Source organism: Esox lucius, chromosome 12 (assembly GCF_011004845.1).
Source record: "Esox lucius isolate fEsoLuc1 chromosome 12, fEsoLuc1.pri, whole genome shotgun sequence".
In the NCBI taxonomy this organism is placed as follows: Eukaryota; Metazoa; Chordata; class Actinopteri; order Esociformes; family Esocidae; genus Esox; species Esox lucius.
In genome coordinates this window covers 16,619,531-16,639,563 of record NC_047580.1, presented here as the reverse complement: position 1 = coordinate 16,639,563, position 20,033 = coordinate 16,619,531, and the positions used below count along the sequence as shown (strand labels likewise).

At 41.0% G+C, this 20,033-nt stretch overlaps 1 protein-coding gene across 2 annotated transcripts; it reads right to left on the bottom strand.

Annotated features, from left to right (window-relative positions):
* Window positions 1-669: 669 nt before the first annotated feature.
* plekhn1 (pleckstrin homology domain containing, family N member 1) lies at window positions 670-18,616 on the bottom strand. 2 transcript variants are annotated; one of them, XM_010875557.3, is made up of 16 exons: window positions 18,191-18,613; window positions 16,653-16,743; window positions 16,323-16,484; window positions 14,996-15,076; window positions 13,320-13,410; window positions 11,463-11,599; window positions 10,709-10,855; window positions 9,623-9,703; window positions 9,252-9,327; window positions 8,837-8,982; window positions 8,455-8,727; window positions 7,098-7,358; window positions 6,407-6,571; window positions 3,915-4,139; window positions 3,531-3,591; window positions 670-1,264 (listed from the first exon to the last, which is right to left on the bottom strand). In XM_010875557.3, the coding sequence occupies exons 1-16, from the start codon at window positions 18,262-18,264 to the stop codon at window positions 1,197-1,199; spliced, it is 2,139 nt and encodes a 712-aa protein (XP_010873859.2). In that variant the 5' UTR covers window positions 18,265-18,613; the 3' UTR covers window positions 670-1,196. The 2 variants fall into 2 exon arrangements, with proteins under 2 accessions (XP_010873859.2, XP_019906971.1); XM_020051412.2 differs by lacking the exon at window positions 8,455-8,727 and having other exon boundaries at window positions 18,191-18,616.
* Window positions 18,617-20,033: the final 1,417 nt, after the last annotated feature.

The following is a 20,033-nucleotide window of genomic DNA, read 5'->3' as shown; positions in this document are numbered from 1 at the left end:
TAAACCCTAGAAATGGTTGTGTGTGAAAATCCCAGTTACTGAGCAGATTGTGAAATACTCAGACCGGCCCGTCTGGCACCAACAACCATGCCACGCTCAAAATTGCTTAAATCACCTTTCTTTCCCATTCTGACATTCAGTTTGGAGTTCAGGAGATTGTTTTGACCAGGACCACACCCCTAAATGCATTGAAGCAACTGCCATGTGATTGGTTGATTAGATAATTGCATTAATGAGAAATTGAATAATATCATTACAGTTTTAATCATAAATAACCACCACAAAGTAGAAGAAAAATGCAAAACAGACAAGTAACATTTTGCACTGAGCGCAACGCAAGTCTATTTAAGCCATTAACATTTGCCTTGTTATTTCAGAACATTTTATAAATAATTCAGATGTTTTACTGTTATTAGGTTTAACGGAATGCTTTTTACAACTTAGAACAAAAGGCATGTTTGTCTTTGATGACAGAATAAAATCTTTATACAACATATTAATTGAAAAGTTAAAACAACATAAAAGCATGTGAACAGGACGGTGGTAAAGAAAAATATGAATAATAAATAATACAAAAAAACCTCACAAAATGTAAAATACAAAGCTCAATGCAGTACAATGACACATATATAAAATAAAATAAAATCCAAACACTAAGGGATAAAAAAGTATGTTTTGCACTTTACATTTATTGTTACATTAACAACCAGTGGAATCTATGTGTCTTACATTTTCATAAACTCATAGCTGTTAAACCATTCAGGGTAGCGCATCGATTCAACTTTTTGATGTCCTTGGAGGTGTTTCCATGTATGCAATCTTATTTTAAGTATAGACAAAAATCCTTTGTTCATTAGGTTTGTTGATGACATGGTATGCTTCTCAAATGGTACCATGTTCTCTATATAGAGCAGTCACTACTCTTAAATAGAGCCTATTGTACAGTATATTGAATAGGATGCCATTTTGTGACCATAATAGGCAGTTGTGAGTTCACACGATGGGTTGTTGTATGGCTCACTGATAGAGATCTGTTGTTTGCACATGTCCAGATGAGCACTGGCGTTTGTTTGATTTTATCTTCATCTCCGCTGGTGGGTTGCCATGGCACCCAGGCCTCTGGCCCCAAAGTCTAATCCCATCCTGTGTGGTGAAATTCCAGACACGGGTTGAATCATCTCAGTACTGCAGTTGTACTACCAAATGTTGTCATAGTCTATTTCCTGGTCATCTGGCTCACATGGTTGAAGGTATGAGTTGTGATCTGTAGGGGCGAGAGAGGCACAATTCATTGTTTGGAACATATAAGACCATGTCCAGATTGAGTAACTGGTTTTTGGACTAGGTCCAATGTACACTGCCCTGTAAGAGCAAGATGCAGTTACTTATGGAGCCAAATATTGGCTCGAATGTATTTACTGTAAGAAAAGAAAAACTTAACTTAAAAGCAAGGTTAACAAAATATATGTAATCGTATGGAAAAAAAATCTAGCGTATATATTTTTTAAATTCAAACGTAGTTAAAGTATATGCTAAAATCATTAAAAGGATTTTCGTGTCTGATCTTAATGTTTTCGTTCAAACACGCTTTTTTCACGTTCACTTCTTCTTACGATTACAAAATGTCTTCCCACCATCGTTCGAATGATCTTTTCTCAAAACCAAGTTTTCAGCCTCTATTGGTGTGGAGGCGTGGCTTTATCTGGGCATAGAAAATCTGGTTTTGAGAAAAGCCAACCTCTTCCTGTACATGCTGATCAGTCTCTCATATCACTGCAGGGAAATTCTGGTCAACATTTCCATACAGAGCAATTTGAACTCAGCAACGCTTGTGGGTTATAGAGTATAAACTGCACAGTGACTTGGCATTATTTCTTAAAACTTTTTTTAGGGTGTGTTTCAGCTAATGCTTTCTGTTCCCTAAAAGTATTAAAAAGGGATTGGGGTATAAAATCTGTAGGGTCACCCTGCACTAACTCTAAAATGTGTTAAAGACGAAGATATGTGCCACTGTCCAAATGTTTTTAATAGGAACTCTCTCATGGTGTGTATGACCTGCTACACAATGTAAGTGCACTTTAAAACCAGGAAAAAAATTGCCATGACATACAATTACATCATTTCAAATGTAGAAATTAAATGTCCTGAGATTCATATTATTTCATAGTGGGTTTCCATCAGAGATATCTAAATACCTTTTGGAAATCCTGTCCTAGATAAAAGGACACATAGATATGAACTGAGTAAGTGATCATAGAACAGTTGTGTGCTGTCAATCATTGCCAGTAGTAATTCTGTCTGGAGGAGTGATTTCACACTGGGCTTTCCCCTCTATGAGATACACCTGCACAAATGATATTTGAAGCATGCCTACACCCAATTGCTTTGGAATATCTGTGCATTTCCTGCACTTTGCAGCAATAGCTGGTCTGAATGCATTTTGACAGTGAAACACCCCATCCAATAGTTTACCGTTCTATACACTATACTATAATTTTGGGATGAATGCAACTTTCTGTACATTACTGGGACGAGGTGGAGCTGAGTGTAGTATTTCCAACATAATGTACATAACAGATGTGGTTATTGTGCTTCTACCACAGTTGCCATCAAACAATAGTAAAGCACACATTTATCCGTAAAATCACGTTTTCAGATATTCTTTCCTATTAAGTAATTCTATCACAAAGTCTTTCTGCACACTATCTATGGACGCAACCCAGTAAATCTATAGAACTGTAAATCCATGAAGAAAATACATATATAAATATATTTAGATTATATACACTCTTCAAAGAAGTTAAGGGAACACTTAAATCACACATCGGGTCTCGATGAACGAAACATTTCAAAGATCACAATCTTTGCTGTACATTGTGTAATTCGTTGAGAACAAAATGACATAGGAACAGTCAATGGAAGCCAAAATCACTAAGCGATTGAGGGCTGGATTCAAATTCACACCGAATATCTAAGTAATAAATTGAAATCACAGGCTATTCCAACTATTGACAACTCATTATGTGACCCATTATGCAGTTTTGCCCATCTTATTCTTTTCTTCTTATTGGTCTGTCTGAGATATGGCTTTTTCTTTGCAACTCTACCAAGAAGCCAAGCATCCCAGCATATACAGCGCCGGAAAAAATTTAGACCACTTTTTCTTTCCTTTCCAAAAAAAATGAAAAGGAAAGTGTTGAGTGAGGAACGGATGTGTTCAATTTGCAGCGGTCTCTTAATTTTAACCCTTCTGTTCCTCACTCAAAACCTTCCTTTTCAACTTTTTTGGAAAGGATAGAAAAAGGTGCCGTGGTCTCTTAATTTTGTCCGGAGCTATATACCTACAGGGAATATAATTTAATAACGTTTTTTATGTACTATATTTTACACCATTATTCAGCCGTTACACTTATTAGTACTGAATGTAAACTTTTTATCATTTTTATTGGCTCTTGCTGCTGTGTGAAGAATGTTGTTCCACTGTGGTGGGGCAGTGTCTGGTTTTACATGAAAATGCTTGGCATTCTTACCTGGTGAGTAACCATACAGATTCTTGGGATTGTTCATAGTAGCCATTAACTGGAAGAGCCTCTGTTAAAACATAAGAGGACACAAGTTTGATCACCTGAATGGGTGTTTCCAAACTTTTGACTGGTGCATTACATGTTGTTAAACTATTTTATCTAAACTGCTTGTCCTATCTAAAATACTCAACACGCTACAACACCCCCTCTCTCTTCAACACAGTGGTTTCCCATGATGCATGTGGATGCATGCACAGCTGGTTCAGTCAGTTTTACAACCAATAGTATTTTACAATTTCTTTCTATTACAGTGGAAAGATGGGAGAATAATGAGCCAAATAAAAGCTGTCAGTCATGATTACAAATGCATTGATGAAACCGGGATCTCACCTCCTCTTGGTTTGATTTGGGATCAGGCAGCAGCCTCAGTCTGGAAACAGCCTCTGCTCTCTGTTCGGCTGGAGACTCGGAGTCCTCCCTCTCCACCCCCTGGCCTCGACAGAGCACCAAGCTCTTCTGGCTACGCTTGCCCGGAGGAGGAGCGTTTAGCTGGAAGGAAGAGGGTAGGAGATGAGGGTCCTGCTGCTTCTGTGGTTGGCCTCTCCAACCCTGCATCTGAGGGAGAGAGCATTCAAAAACCCTCAGTCAAATTGATGGTAGTAGCAGTAGTTGTAGTCATTGGACAGTCCAATGACAGTCTGAGACACTTGACTCCAGAGCCAGTCACGATAATTGGACCTCAATCTCACCCATGTATCAATATTATGTAAAAAAAAAAAAATTGAGACATAAAAAAATATTCAGTTCATTAAAGCAAATTTCTCTTTACTATAGTTAATGTATGAGGACAGGACATTGCTAGTGACAAGTAATTGAATCTGTCTTAGTGCTCCACTTTATTATGCATCAGATGGAATTAATTAGTCATCAGCATGTAGGCCTGAGCTTGCCTGCATCAGGCACTGGTCAAAAGTTTCCATATGAGCGTGCATGTCAATGTGTGTTTCTGCATCAAGTCACCATAGTTTTGACTTGCACATCCATCAAAATATGTTCCTGTGGGTCCTAGCCTTTTAACATTAGATTTCAACTTTAATAGAAATCTAATATTTAATTACATTTCTCTTCAAATATTCACATGGCCCTTGCAAAGATAAGGATCATAGTAGAGGCCTGTCTAGAGCTCTGGAAAAAAGATACCACTCCTAATTTTCCTTAAATCAGCATCTCTGCATATATGGCAGCCATTCCATTCCATGGTCTGTTAAATTCCATCACAGACACACCTCATTTTACTTAATGAGGTACTGATTAGGTGATTACTTGAACCAAATCTCATTTAACGAGGAAAAGTATAAAAAACACTGCTGTGTTCATCTCTATCCTCTTGCAATAGGACCAGCTGGATGGCAAAAACAGTGCAAGTAGTACCTCAAAGGTAATTAGAATAAAAAATAACTATTCAGCATGACAAAAAAGTTGAAAAGAAAAGCTTTGAGTGAGGAAAAGAAGGGTTAAATTCTGGCTTTACTGGCAGAGGGATACAGTGAGCGTCAGGTTGCTTCCATCCTGAACATTTCAAAGATGGCGGTTCATAAGAACAAGGTCAAGCAACAGACATTGGGGACAACAAAGCTAGAGACTGCCAGAGGACGAAAACTACCGAGATAACTGTCAACTCAATCAAATGTCATTCAACAACCATAGGATGACATCAAGTGACCTACAAAAAGAATGGCAAACAGCAGCTGGGGTGAAGTGCATGGCAAGGACGGTTCGAAAGAGACTCCTTGGGGCAGGGCTAAAGTCATGCAAAGATAAAAAAAAAAAGCCCTTCATCAATGGGAAGCACAGAAGAGCCAGGCTGAAGTTTGCAAAAGAGCATAAGGATTGGACTGTAGAGGAACGGAGTAAGGTCAACTCTGACGAGTCAAATTTTCAGCTTTGCCAAACACCTGGTTGTCTAATGGTTAGACGGAGACCTGGAGAGGCCTACAAGCCACAGTGTCTCACACCCACTGTGACATTTGGTGGAGGATTGGTGATGATCTGGGGATGCTTCAGCAGGGCTGGAATCAGGCAGATTTGTCTTTGTGAAGGACATATAAATCAAGCCAAGTACAAGGTTATCCAGGAAGAACACCTGCTTCCTTCTGCTTCTGAATTGGTTTTTCCAGCTGGACAATGCTCCATGCCACACAGCCAGGTCAGTCAAGGTGTGGATGGAGGACCACCAGATCAAGACCCTGTCATGGCCAGCCCAATCTCCAGACCTGAGCCCCATTTAAAACCTCTGGAATTTGATCAAGAGGAAGATGGATGCTCACAAGCCATCAAAAGATTTTGTGCCAGGAGTGGCATAAAGTCACCCAACAGCAATGTGACAGACTGGTGGAGAGCATGCCAAGACGCATGAAAGCTGTGATAAAAAATCTGGGTTATTCCACCAGATATTGATTTCTGAACTCTTCCTAAGTTAAAACATTAGCATTTTGTTGTCGAAAAATCTATATGAATCTTTCTTCGCATTATTTGAGGTCTGAAAACAATGCATCTTTTTTTTTGTTATTTTGACCAGTTGCTATTTTCTACAAATAAATACTCTAAATGAGAATTATTTTTATTTGGAATTTGGGAGTACTGTTGTCAGTAGTTTATAGAATAAAACAAAACTGTCCATTTTACTCAAACACATACGTATGAACAGTAAAACCGGAGAAACTGGTCATTTAGCCGGGGTCTCTTCGTGTTTTCCAGAGCTGTATGTAGACGGCCGTGTGTATGTGTACACTTTGTCCCACAGGCCGTGAGTACACAGCACATATACCATGTCTGTTAGGACTTAGGTTGCAGGGTAAACTGAGGCGTAAGGATCCGCTTACTGTTGGCTGCTGCCGGGAGCGGTTCTCCTCCTCGTGCCTGTAGGGTCCAGGGGTACAGGGCTCATCGTACAGGGGCGACAGGGGCTGCCGGGGAGCGCACAGGTCAGAGTGGCGCTGTGGCTTGGACAGGGACGAGTATGTCTCCGGGGTGCTCCAGCTGCTGGACTGATCACATAGAGATTTCCAGGGGTTAGCATCGTTATTTCCACCGTCGGTCAGGCAGTCATTCCTTGTAACACGGCACATAAATGTCGGTTCTTTATCCTCACTCTCTCACGCTCTGGAGCTAGCAAAAGCTAATCATTTAAGCCACACTTAGCGCAGGGATTTGGGGTAGGGTTACCAATCTCAGACCTCATCTTCATAGGGGTAGGAGGGGATCGGGTGGAGTTGGGTGGTGTAGTCTAGTAGCGTGACAACTTTCTGTGTTTGTGTGTGGTATGTGCTACTAAGCCTGCTTTGCTGATTTGTCTTTGGTCTCTTTAGTGAGTATGTGAGGAGAGAGTGTTGTCTAATTTTAGTTTTGGAACCCGCATAAAAGTGAATTAAGAAGGAGCGTTACTTTAATACATCTTTTCACACCACAGGCAACATGTGCTTCTACTCTATTAGCTCACTGTCGGTTTGTGGTACACAACCACACTTCTATACTATTCCATAGTCTACTGTGCTGCCAGGCTGAGGTTAGTACCTTGATGAGGGTAGCTTTCTCCAGTCTCTGTGGGGTGCTGGCTGTGTCGCAGTGCTGGCCTGAGTATGGCGTGTTGTACACGGGATACAGCACCACCCCTTCTGGTCCCTCTGGAGGGAGGTAGGAGCAGTGCTGTGGGGAGGAGTAGCGCATTGACAAAGGTCGGAGGTCACGCTCGGGCCTGGCGGCGTGGGACGACATACTGTTATTGCGGCTGCCCAGCCAAGCCGTCTCGGTGGAGGAGGGCCGACTGGAAGTGTACTGTAAGGACATACAAAGGGTAAAGGTTAAGTATGTTTAGTGAAATCACAGCTAGCCAAGGTGCTTTCTCTGATGTTGATCCTTGTATCAGGTTCTCAAAAACCTTACTTCATTGCAAAAGCTTTTGAGTACAGAAACAGGTCTAACAGAAATCTGGCATCTTTGCTACTCCAAAAAACTTGGAATATAGCAAACGTGATATGATCCTGTTGTTCTGACCTGCCTTGAAAAGTAAAGTTTGATTCCTGATTTATTTCAATAGCACCTTAAGTCTGACTTAATGTGTTGCCAAAGTCAAGGTGAAGAAACTGAAAGGTTTGTATAATTTTAAGTGGCAGTTCAGTTGCTTGGAGTTTGCAATACACACACCAAGAATAACGTATTCTGGGCACAGAGCCTTTTCCACTATTAGCTAATTGGATGAGCAACCAGTCTTGTCTCCTTCTTTTTGTAGGGAGTCAACATAAGGTCTTGATAAAGTACGGCACTTCCATTAAAACATAAGTATATTAGTTGATTTTTGAGGCTAAATGCCCCTTATTTCTCAAGGTCAAAGTTATCTTAATGATGCTTAATCAGAGGAGGGAAAAATAACTAATATTGTTTTGATTGTTGAAAGGCTTAAGAATTTCAGCATTTGTTTGGGTTGCAACAAGATAGGGATAGTGTAGAGCTTTGTTAATAATTCACCTTTGGGAAAGAAAAGTAGGCCTGATACTGTTCAGCTCAAGTCCACCATAACAAAACAATCTCAAATGATGCCGTTCTGGGGCCAGCAATTATACAACCAAGCAAACAATCATTTATACCGTGCCTGCTACATAAATATGACCACCATTGAGCAGAGACGTCACCCCAAATTATATATAACTTAGATTTGCGTGGGGCTAGTTTACATGGAAGGACACATATAGTTTCACCCCAGTTTATTTGTAGGATGCAGGGTTGGCTCAAATTCTTAATTTACCTTAATTTGGTACTAGTTCGTTGGTTGTAGTGTACAGAAAACTCTAAGCCTCTCGCCACTTAAATATTTTGAATGAATTGCACCGTTTTTTACCCAGGCCTGGTAGAAAGTATTCAAGTGCTTGCTTACACATAGGGGTTCTGTGTAACCTGGGGACAGAGGATTTTCTTCATGTCTAGGGGGGAACTGGAGGTGGTGGGACCCAGATCCTCTTCCGCTGTAGGAATGCCCCAGTTTGAGAGACTCACTACGGCTCTGGCTCTGGCTGTTACAACCCTGGCTCTGGCTGTTACAACCCTGGCTCTGGCTGTTACAACCCTGGCTCTGGCTGTTACAACCCTGGCTCTGGCTGTTACAACCCTGGCTCTGGCTGTGATAACTCCACCTATTAAATTCTGGAGCCTAGGGGGAAGAACACATGTTGACAACTTCAGAAGGGACAAAGTTAAGAAGTTGGGCTGTATTGTTTTTATGTAAGGCCGTCCTGAGCGAACCAAGTTAGGTGTCTCACCTCTCTTGGTGTGGGGGTGTAGATGATGTCATAAACAGGAGGCGGGGGGCTGAGAACTGGGACATCGAAGTCTTTGAAATGCTGGATCCAGTCGTAGAACTCCTTCTTATCCAAACAGGTCACCACTATAGGGTTTATCAGCTTACCTGTTAAAGCAGTGCCATAACAGAGGGTAAGCTCACTCTCTGAAGTGTGTGAGGCAACGTTCAGGGTAATGTAGGGAGTATAAATCCTGTACATTCACAAGTACATACAGCTTTATTGAGTTTACGCATGCATGAAGATATGTAAAAAATTCCAAAGCATTAAAATCTATACTTCATAACACACTGTATCTAGGTTGCATGTTATGTGACTGGTGGGGGTGGGGTCGGGGGGGTTGCACAACAAGCGAAAGAGATAGCGCTCAAATTACCTTCAATCTTGAAGGTGTTGGCCTTGACCTCCTGGCAGGGTGTGGTCACAGTGATCATGTTGAGTGGAAGTTTCCCCTGCAATCACACACGCATGCAGACAAAACACCATTACACACAGTTCTCCACAAAGAAACTCGTCAAAATTTCCTAAAGCGTAATGACAGCGTCATTGGCTGTTAGTCACTTATGAGCGCTCTGGGGTGAGCCTCAGGTCAGTAGTAGATTTACTGTAGAGTACAGTGTAAACGAGAGCTAGACTGAAATAGTTTCTGTTATCGTGCCAACTCCTTGTCACACATGATAAAGCAAACAAATCTGGGAAAAGCTAAAAGTCTACGTCTATCATTCACTGGGTCATTTTGAAAGGTACCTTGTAGAAAAGCCCATGGCTCTCTTCTGACAAGATGATCAGAGTGCTGGGGTACATTACCAGTAATCTGTCACTTTGTTCCTGTAGTGGACACAATAGAAACAATCAGCTTTTACTTCATTCAGTATTATGTCATTTGAATATATTTACAGTTCACATTTCCTGTCAGTTCACATTACACTGGTTGTAATGTTGTTACATGTTTCCACTGAGCTTTCTGTGTCAAATATACATTAGGTGGGGTTTAATTTTTATAGTAGCATTTTATATGGTCAACTCTGTATCGTTATCGGTCAGTTGGTAGGTCGTTAGCAAGCGCGTGCGTTTGTTTCGCTGCCGAGGGCCGTCTGAAAGACAGCTGATGTTCCAGCTGTGAGGTGATTCAGTAACCTGAGCAACTGCTTCTTACACATGCAGTTTATGAGTTCTCAATCTACCCTGAATTAGGCTACCGCTTTTCCAGACCAAACCTTATTTTCTGGATACACCCGCGGGGTACATGAGCAATAATATTTAATAGGATTTATTCTAGACAGCATGTATTTCTTTGGTGGATGTCTCTGATGGCCAGCGCTATACCATCACGTCTTGTGAGAATCTCAGACTGTATGAGATCTGCGGTGTTGAGTGAAGGGTTACTGTTACGATACTCCTGGTACAGTGCAGTGAGGTCATGCTGAAGTTGTGCAAGACAGGGAGAAGTACAGTGTGAATGGCTCAGTGGACTATGAAGTAAATATTGTTATTATTAGTAGTACATATGGTCTGATCCCTGCTGTCGGTCTCGTAGCAGACAGGAGTCATTACTGTTCACTGGAAAAAAGATAAGACGTCTTTCTTAATCACGTCAAGGATATACATGTTTCTTTGAGTGAGTGGTATGGAATAAGGAAACGGGTCTCGGCAATCAAAATCATGTTCTGCTAAGAAATGGTATATTGTTTCCGTGACGGGGGTTAAAATATTTTGTGATAGGTTTCACTGTCACGTTATAACGGTCACTGACAAATCATAATGTTTCAGGAACAATTTAACCGTGTCATAGACACTTCCTGAAGCACAGAAAAGTGAGCTGAGTTGTCTTACCTGACAGGGGAGGTGTTGCAGGAGGACTTTGGTCACGTAGACAATAGGCCCCAAACTCTCCCGCTGAGAGCCCTCCCACTCGTAAATAGGTTCTTTACTGATAGAGTTCCTCAGTTCGTCCTTTCCTTCCCTGCCTTCCTCTAGGTTCTGCGGTTGACAGGTAGACATGTTGACATGAGTGAGGCAAGATCTGCTTAATCAAATCAGTTACAAAATGGAAATACAGAGCTCTCTACAGTGTGAGCTACTATTGCAATAGTATTAGTGACATGGTCGAGAAAACTGTATTACAAACAAACCATACATTACTATTACAAGTCATATAGGAGAATTTAATGTTGTTTTTCCTCATTAATTTGCTTTTCAGAATGTATTCATTGGCATGTATCTTTTGACACACATGCTAGTGTGTCAGCTGTTATACCTGTATTTCTGTATTTGTGAATGGGCGCAATCAGCCTTTTCCACACCTGTGGGCGTAGCCATACTATGACCCAGTGCAGGTGAGAATCTAGTGATGTAACTGTTGTTGTGGTGTGGCTACAGTCATGACCGCTCCCTGGGAACTGATCATGCATCAGGAAGAGACAGCTGTGACCCACATGACTCAATACATCCTGTAGATGGACTGCTTTTTTTCCCATCAGGATCACCCCAGGGTGTAGCTTCTACATTGGCCGTTTGACTGGTTTTATTTAAATTACTAGCTTCATCTGCAGAGCCATAACATTTTAACATAGTGTTATTTAATTACCTTAAGCCTGGCGAAGGCCTCCATAGATGTGATGGGGGTGCCCCCATTGATCTCAATGTGTTCTTTGAGCAGACCAAACCACAAGTCCATCTCTTTCTGGTTGGAGCAGTAGACGACAATAGGGTTCAGGCTGACACCTGCAGTAATAAGAGGTCATGGAGTCAGAAATATCAGATGGGGAGTGACCACCCACAAGCACTTCCTGCTGAGGCTCTAACATATCTATATTTGGAGCTACATATAGATGTACATTGTTTAGAAATAATGGCAGCTTGTCAGAATTTCGGGGTCTCTTCTATTTCACGTAAGTATTATGAAATGACTATACTTCAGGTTGAGTAGTCTGTCATGTAAATGACATGTTCTTTCATACATGCAGAGAACAAGACCTGCAAACATAGATTTGTTGTCATAGTATGGAATTGAAAAACGGATGGAATTGTTCTAATGATCAACACAACACTGTACCTTTTTAAGTGTAATACAAAATTTGACTAAGTGTAAAATAAAAAAAACATAATAATAATTACTACTGCAAATCATCTTGAAACATATTCAACCAGCTCCGCACAACAAAGTTAGATCAAACCACTGTTTTTGTGAAAAGCTCAGCACATTTGAGAAATCTTTGATTGACAGTAATATTCAAAATCTCTCTGAATTTTAAGTAAAAATACAAAAGTTAGCTCCACTAAACATCTAGCCCTACAGGAACTAAGGAGAATATAGATTAAATCTCCCTTTATCAGAACAACACATACCAGAGATAACAGACAATATAGCCTCTTTCATTCCATCCCCACGCCTTTGTCATTGCCAGGAAAGCTTGGCTTGCCAAATGACTGCTCCTGTAATCGGCAGCCATGCTGCTCACATTATAATTTTTTTCCCTATTCATTCCAGCCTTAATCTTAGACCTTGATCATGACACCCCTTTGAAGGAGGCACTTGCCCATGGGTCACTGAGGACAGAGAAAGTTAAAACCCAACCAAAACAAGGGTAATGTTTCAGAAGCCAAGGCTAGTGTTCTGACCTGTTCACCGTATTAGTGATCTGGCTGACAGTATTAAGTGGAATGTTGGGAGTTAAAGAGTCTGGAGCAGCACCATCACTATCAAATCCCGACCTCAGTATGTAGAGGGTGTCCAGCTCCCACTCGCTTCCCCGTCGCCAATATTCTTTTCATGGCTGCGTTGGCCTCTTTTCTGTCTCATCTTCCTTTTATTACACACTGAGTCAACCTTTTCTTCAAAGTTTCTGGGACTTTCCTCTGCGGTATTAGGGAGTGTACAATACCAGTCAAAAGATTCCTTGATCTGTACTGTTACAATGGGGTGTTTTGCAGGTACAAGCCAAGATGATCAAGGGCCAAACTAGCAAGCATTAAATAGGGTCCCCTGGAAATGTGCAATAGATTATAAATCTTGACAGGGCTTAGAGTGGACGCTAGCTTTTCTGCCTCGACAGCTGAGCACCTGTCATATAACAAGGGAGTCCTTCAAGAGCGACTTGACCCCATGACTGAGGGGGGAGTGGGGTGACTCTAGTTAGTCTTGGGGTTGAGAGGAGGTGAAAGGAGTCACAGAATTGTAATCACTGGAATGTCGGGAACATAGAAAAAAACGACCGTATGAAAATAGCAGGTGCTTGCAGCTTAGGGTTGGAAATGCCAAAATGGGCTCTCTCTGTCTTTTAAATTAGCTCGATCCAATGCCAACTCAACACTGACTAATTGGATGTAGTCAATACAAAACATAAAACAAACCATTGCAACGTATTCATTAACCTTTCCATGAATGCCTGTACAGCCACACAAGAGTGATTTGTTTTTCCCTTTCAAGTAAAGGCCAACTTACCGTTGATCTGGAAGGCAAACTCCTGGGGCTGGCTGTGGTTACAGTTCTGCTGCAGATTGCAGATTGTGAGCTCTTTCAGAGGAAGGGTCCCCTGCACAGCACATGACATAAGTTAAATCTGATCATCCAGTCATTAACTTCAGTCATACAATTGTATTGCCATGCGATTCATGTCAGTAGAAATAGAGTGTATAGAAAATATGAGGAACTCTGCATTGTACCTCACAAAAAATGTGCAGTAACATTTTATATTTCATCAATGAATCAGCTTCTCTTAACTGACTGTGTGGGAATGTATTCACAATAACTGTTGAATTGCATTTATATTATGATTGTCAAAGAACAAAAAAGAGAGGTTTCTTTGATCTTAAATCTTAAGATCCTTTCACCATTCTGTCTCCATGTAGAGTTTGACCTCAAACAATTTCTGTTACTTTGCCTTACTGTGTAAATAACATGATCTGTTCTTAATCTGGCCTGATGTAGGTCCTGTTTACGACTGTAAGTTATCCATTGTTCTATCTCTTCAGAAACTGACCAATGACATAATGGCAAACATGGTCATAATTCATCCTAGAACCTGCATGTGTCCCACGAAAACCATATATAAGCATTTGACCTGCAGTGTTTGGCATTTGAACTTGATGAAGGTAGATATAGTTTTCGATTATATCTTTTATTTTCTAAAATTGTTATACCCTACTAGCCAACTCCTCACCTAAACAGGTGTGCTTTTTCTCTGCCTTGAGCCTATAGAACGATCAAATCATGTCATTTTTTTGTAAAGGGTTTAAGTTACAAGGTGTTCTGTGTAATCCATACATATATCTCTATTAATAGAAGTGACTCTGAAGGCCAGGTACAGGTATAATTGTCAGAGGACCTATTTTTCACCATTTACTCACTGACTTATCATTAACTTCTCCAGCAGTCTCTCTGTCAGTGAATCTAGTGGAATTCTAGCACTGATTAATGAACATAGACAGAACATAGATGCTGATGAATGACAGGTCATACTTTCCCAGACATGTTTAAGAGAGAAACATACAGACAATGTATTTTATTAAGGATGTTAACAATGAGAGCTGACATCAACCTGGCCTTTTAATATTAAAGCGTTCAAGAAGGGCAATGATACAATTTTGGTTGCTTTGTCCATTTAAAAACATTAGATACAATAACCCAACATCTGAAATGAGCGCTAGGTGAGATTAATGTAGTTATTAATTAGCTTGTTTCACCAACCTATTATAGTATTCAAATCCCCATGCATCCATCTATCTGAGGCAGTGTCCATTTAATTATTCTTTGTTTTTGCATGCTGTGTCATGGGAGTTTATTCTATTCATAATTTATTATACATTACTTATTATAGGTGTGATTGAAATTGTATAGGCTTTTGTACATTTGGGAGATCATGGCCAGCAGCTCATATTAATGTTCTTGACATGGAACAGTTTAAGAAGCCCTGCTTAACAGATGGTATATCAGATCCTGTTATAAAGAACTTTGTTTATCCTGAGCCATATGCATTATATTAAACATTCCCTCTACATTCCATTCATTTGTGATCACATTTTATATTATTAACCACTGATTTACAACATCAGGACATCAATCACCAAAGGTAACATAATGGACTTATATTAAGAATATATGCTTGAAAACCCTCTCACCTGGTAGGTGAGTCCAGTAGTGTTGTTTGAAACAAAATGAAGATGTGTCTGGAAGAGATCCAGGAAGCAGTCATGCACATCCTGCAGGGAGAACAAGAGAGACAAACAGAGAGAGACCGTCAGACAGGCAGAGAGAGACCGTCAGACAGACAGAGAAGGTCAGACTAACAGAGAGAAACTGTCAGACTAACAGAGAGAAACTGTCAGACAAACAGAGAGAGACGATCAGACAAACAGAGAGAGACGGTCAGACAGACAGAGACCGTCAGACAGACAGAGACAGACCATTGGACAGACAGACCATCTTACAGAGAAACCTTTAAACAGAGAGAGACTGTCAGAGAGAAACCATCAGACAGAGAGCGAACATCAGATAGAGACAGAGACCATTAGAGGGAATGTCTGAAAGAGAGAAACCATTTGACATTATAGAGACTTTCAGACATAAATCGTCAAACATAGAGAGACTGTAATACAGTAAAAGAGAAAGAGAATGGAAGATAGACAGAGAGAAAGGAGTGTTGAGGGCGATGACAAAGCAGATCATTAAACCAATCTTTGCAAGATAAGGTTTTATACTTGGATCCAAATCAGTATCCTGTACTCTAACTCCGGTAGTAGTAGCAGGCTAGTCATGTTCTGAATAATGGTATAATGCTGTGTCCATGTTGATTTGACTGACTCATTTTACACTCATTTGACATTTTACACTGATGTGCTGAACTAGTAGTACAAGGACTTGTGTGATTTCTCAATAAGAAACTTTTATAATAGGGTTCACATCTTTTTCAACAAAAACAGTGAAGCAACACTTAATGTTTGCTGTATGAGTTGCCAAATAAAGTGTTCTTGCTGCTATGATGTCATCACCAAATCTGAAAGATTCCCATGATTGAGTACCTGTGTTTTCCTGTATACCTGTTCTCAAATCAGCCCTGAGGTTGTCTCAGGGAGGTGTGTCAATTGTTTCAGTTCAGTGCCCAGCGTGTTCAAACTTGGCCTGTGGTCCCCTACGTTTAACCTGTTTTGATTTATTTCCGCTGAATGTCATGTCAACGTTAGTAAAGTGTTAGCAAATTGTTTCTCCTGACCACAGACGTAGACTACATCCTGTCCTCTGCACATGTTTGTTTGGTTTGCCTTTGGTTGGGGTGACTAACAAGCAGTTTCACAGTGGGCTATGTTTTTTTTTCATAACTAACTCCGAAGTGACTAGAGGTGTTGCAGTACAGTGACAGTGTGCAGACATGTAAATGTGTGTGTGGTCACACCATTTTTTGTGTGGGTAAGTGTGTGTGTCTGTGTGTATACAATAGGTGTGTCTCACCTGGCAGTGGAGAAAGCGGAAGCGAACTTTAGAGCTGTGAACCATCCTGCCATAGTTCTTGACATTGATGCTGCTCTTCTTCCAGCCACTGGCCGGGTCATAAGGAAATGGAGGGTCCCACTTTATGTTCTCGATCTTTTGCAGGTCTTTGTGGGTCATCTCCTGCAACCAATCAAGTCAGTGAAAATTTGACTATAGTACAAAAAATAACCTTAATGGAGACCTTAAAGTTGGTTTGTTTATAATCCCAAAAAGGTTCTTGAATGTCCTTTTTTGGCTCCAGAGGTACAGGAGTAAAGTAGTATGGATGAATGGAAAAAAGACCCTTACCTTCCTGGGAGTGACGGTGCAGAGAATATTGATGATGCTATTGGACTTTTCCTGTCCTTCCTGTGGATTATTCTTACGGAACAAGCGGCTGCTGCTCAGGAGGAAAGAGGGAAAGGAGCATGTGACACAACTATCCCATGTTCACCATAAAGACATGTAGCCTAGCCTACCAGTTAGCTTCTCAATGGCAGATAAAAGCAGAGCTCAAGACTAGCTGGCTGGTTCTACGGTTTGAACACATTTGAGCAGGTTTTTCAGTAGTCAGTTACATTTCACTTTGACCATTTACATAAAAAAGAAAGACTGACAGCGACTAATCTTATTTGACCAAGGATTTAGGCAAGGCATTATGCTTAAATATCCCTTTTTTCTCCCTCAAACATATCTCTTTCCCTTTTTGTGCAATCTAAATGTTATTAGCATAACAAAAAACCTTTTGATTGGGATGATTGGCTAACCTGACTTGGCAAGCACCAATCAATCATGAAATAAAAAGATCACTGCATTCCACATTATTGTACTTTGAGTTCTGAATAGAGCAATACATTGTCTACACTAAAAGACGCAATTTAGAAAGAAAATGGTAAAAGAATGCATGATAATAGATAGCTAGCTATCTACACACCTAGCATTCTCACAGTCACTAAAGCTATGAATGCATTTACTTCTTTGGCTCCGTAGGCAACAGCGTAGCTTTGTATTGTTTATGGGGGGGGGGGGGTCAATGGATCCCAGGATTTTATCTCTTTTCCAGGGGTGGTTACATTGACATGTCTGTAATACTGGGGGGGTCATGATCCCCCTGTCCCCCCAAATTTTACAACTCTGTCTGTGGGGAATGCTTTAACTGAATAAATTTCACAACACACAAAAGGAACACTGAAGTTATTGTTCCAACTTAAACATCAATGTACTTATGTAAGTTGTGTAAAAATGAACAGAAACCAGGTCAAGTTACCACAGATAGGACATCCCTGTCCTACACAATCATCAAAGATAGGACACAAGGCAAGATGGCGAGCTTTGTGTTAAAGCAACACTTCATAATAGTTGTAATATCATGGCGTTCACCTTGCTAAGTGGATGTCAATAAGCAAGACATTGATTCATTCAAGCTTACAACAATGCCAATACATTTTTGAGCAGTCTCTCAAGAACTCTAAACCACCAAATAGATCTCTTTCAAGATCAGGATATTGAATGATCTTGTTCTGGGAGGGATTATATTCCAATCTAACTAATCTAACAGCTGACAAAACCGTTTTAAAGAGAGATTCAAATAAGAGGCAAATAGCAATGGCATCACACAAACTCTGACATATAGCACAGCTTATGTGCTGTTCTGAATCTCCTCTGTGACCCTGACTACAGAAGCCTATCCATACAGTTCAAACACTGAAATACCAGGAATTCCCTGAAACACCTAAAACAGCACACCTTGACAAACGAGCTGAACGAGACTTTCTGAAACAAACTCCAGAGGTACTGTGGAAAGACAAGGATCAACATGTGTTTTGCGGGAGATTCCTCTTCCTTACCTGTTCCTGCGTATGAAACTTTTGCTGGAGAACGTGAAGTTGTGTTGTGGAACACATGACATGCTGCTCCCCATATTGCTCTGTACTGTTGTCGGGGCTGTCCGTTTCCCGGCAGACGTCCTGTATTATATTCCCTCTGTCTCCTCTGTGTGGGATGGTGACTTGGTAATCCAAAGCAGGTGGCAGTGTGCTCCTTACCCGAGTCAGTGAGATACTGAGGGAGAAGTAGGCAGGGCGAGGGCTGTATAGGCAGACCGCTGCAAATGTGTCAGTGAGGGTGTGTGTCTGTGAGAGTGTGTGCGCAAGAACTGGGTTTGGAGTGGTGTGGGTGTGCGTGCTGGGTGCGCGCTGTGTGTGAGTATTTCACACCCTGGCCGGGATCCCTCTGTTAAATCCATTCCACAACAAATAAGGAGGGGGGGGGGGGTTTACACCTTCAACCAGCCAAATGGGCCTCATCTCAACTATCATGAAAAGGAAAAGACAGGTCACTCAGAATTGATGATGGTTTCAATCAAAGGGGGACCTTCCAGGCTGGGGCATGTCCAAACATGAAAATGTCTTTGGCCAAGAGGAGACTATTAATTGTTACTCATACTTTGAGCACAACAATGTCATTCTGAAACCTATTTATTGGTTACGTTGTGGATGGTAAGTGAAAGGTATGCAGCAGTATACTCTATTGGTTGTATAAATATAAATCAACAGCTTCTAACAAAAAGGAAATTAACATATTATAATACACAATGTCGGAAACGGTCACTGTGTGTTTATTATTAAAATAAACTCAATATAAACATTTAATTTATTTTTGAAGATATTTACAGTAGAGATCCTTGCTGTTCTGTACTCAAGCTAGGTGTGTCTGACCATAATGCCTTGTCAAGGGCTATAGCTTTTCCAGCACCAGCCCCTTAGGACATAATGAAATTCAGAAAATTAAGTGTCTTGACAAGTTTGTCTTCCAGTTATCAGTACACCCCACCCAACAAGCTGACTGTCATGAATTTACACCCCATGACAGGTTGACATGTGTAACAGTACTTTAAGGAACACATTTAACTACCTTGCCTCAAGTACCTTCCAACAGACATCCCCATGATCACAAGCTGCAGCACCTGTGGAGAAGCCTTACTGTCCAAATTATAAACGCAACACTTATGTTTTTGCCCCCATTTATCATGAGCTGAACTCAAAGATCTAAGAATTTCTCTATGTACACAAAAGGCTTATTTCTCTCAAATATTGTTCACAAATCTGTCTAAATCTGTGTTAGTGAGCACTTCTCATTTGCCAAGATAATCCATCCACCTCACAGGTGTGGCATATCAAGATGCTGATTAGACAGCATGATTATTGCACAGGTGTGCCTTAGGCTGGCCACAATAAAAGGCCACACAATAAAATGTGCAGTTCCAGCACACAACACAATGACACAGATGTCGCTAGTTTTGAGGGAGCATGCAATTGGCATGCTGACTGCAGGAATGTCCACCACAGCTGTTGCCCGTGAATTGAATGTTAATTTCTCTACCATAAGCCATCTCAAAAGGCGTTTCAGAGAATGTGGCAGTACATACAATCGCAGACCACGTGTAACCACACCAGGCCAGGACCTCCACATCCAGCATCTTCACCTCCAAGATCGTCTGAGACCAGCCACCCGGACAGCTGCTGCAGCAATCGGTTTGCATAACCAAATAATGTCTGCACAAACTGTCAGAAACCGTCTCAGGGAAGCTCATCTGCATGCTTGTCGTCCTCATCGGGGTCTCGACCTGACTGCAGTTCGTAGTCATAACCGACTTGAGTGGGCAAATGCTTGGAGAGGTGTTCTCTTCAC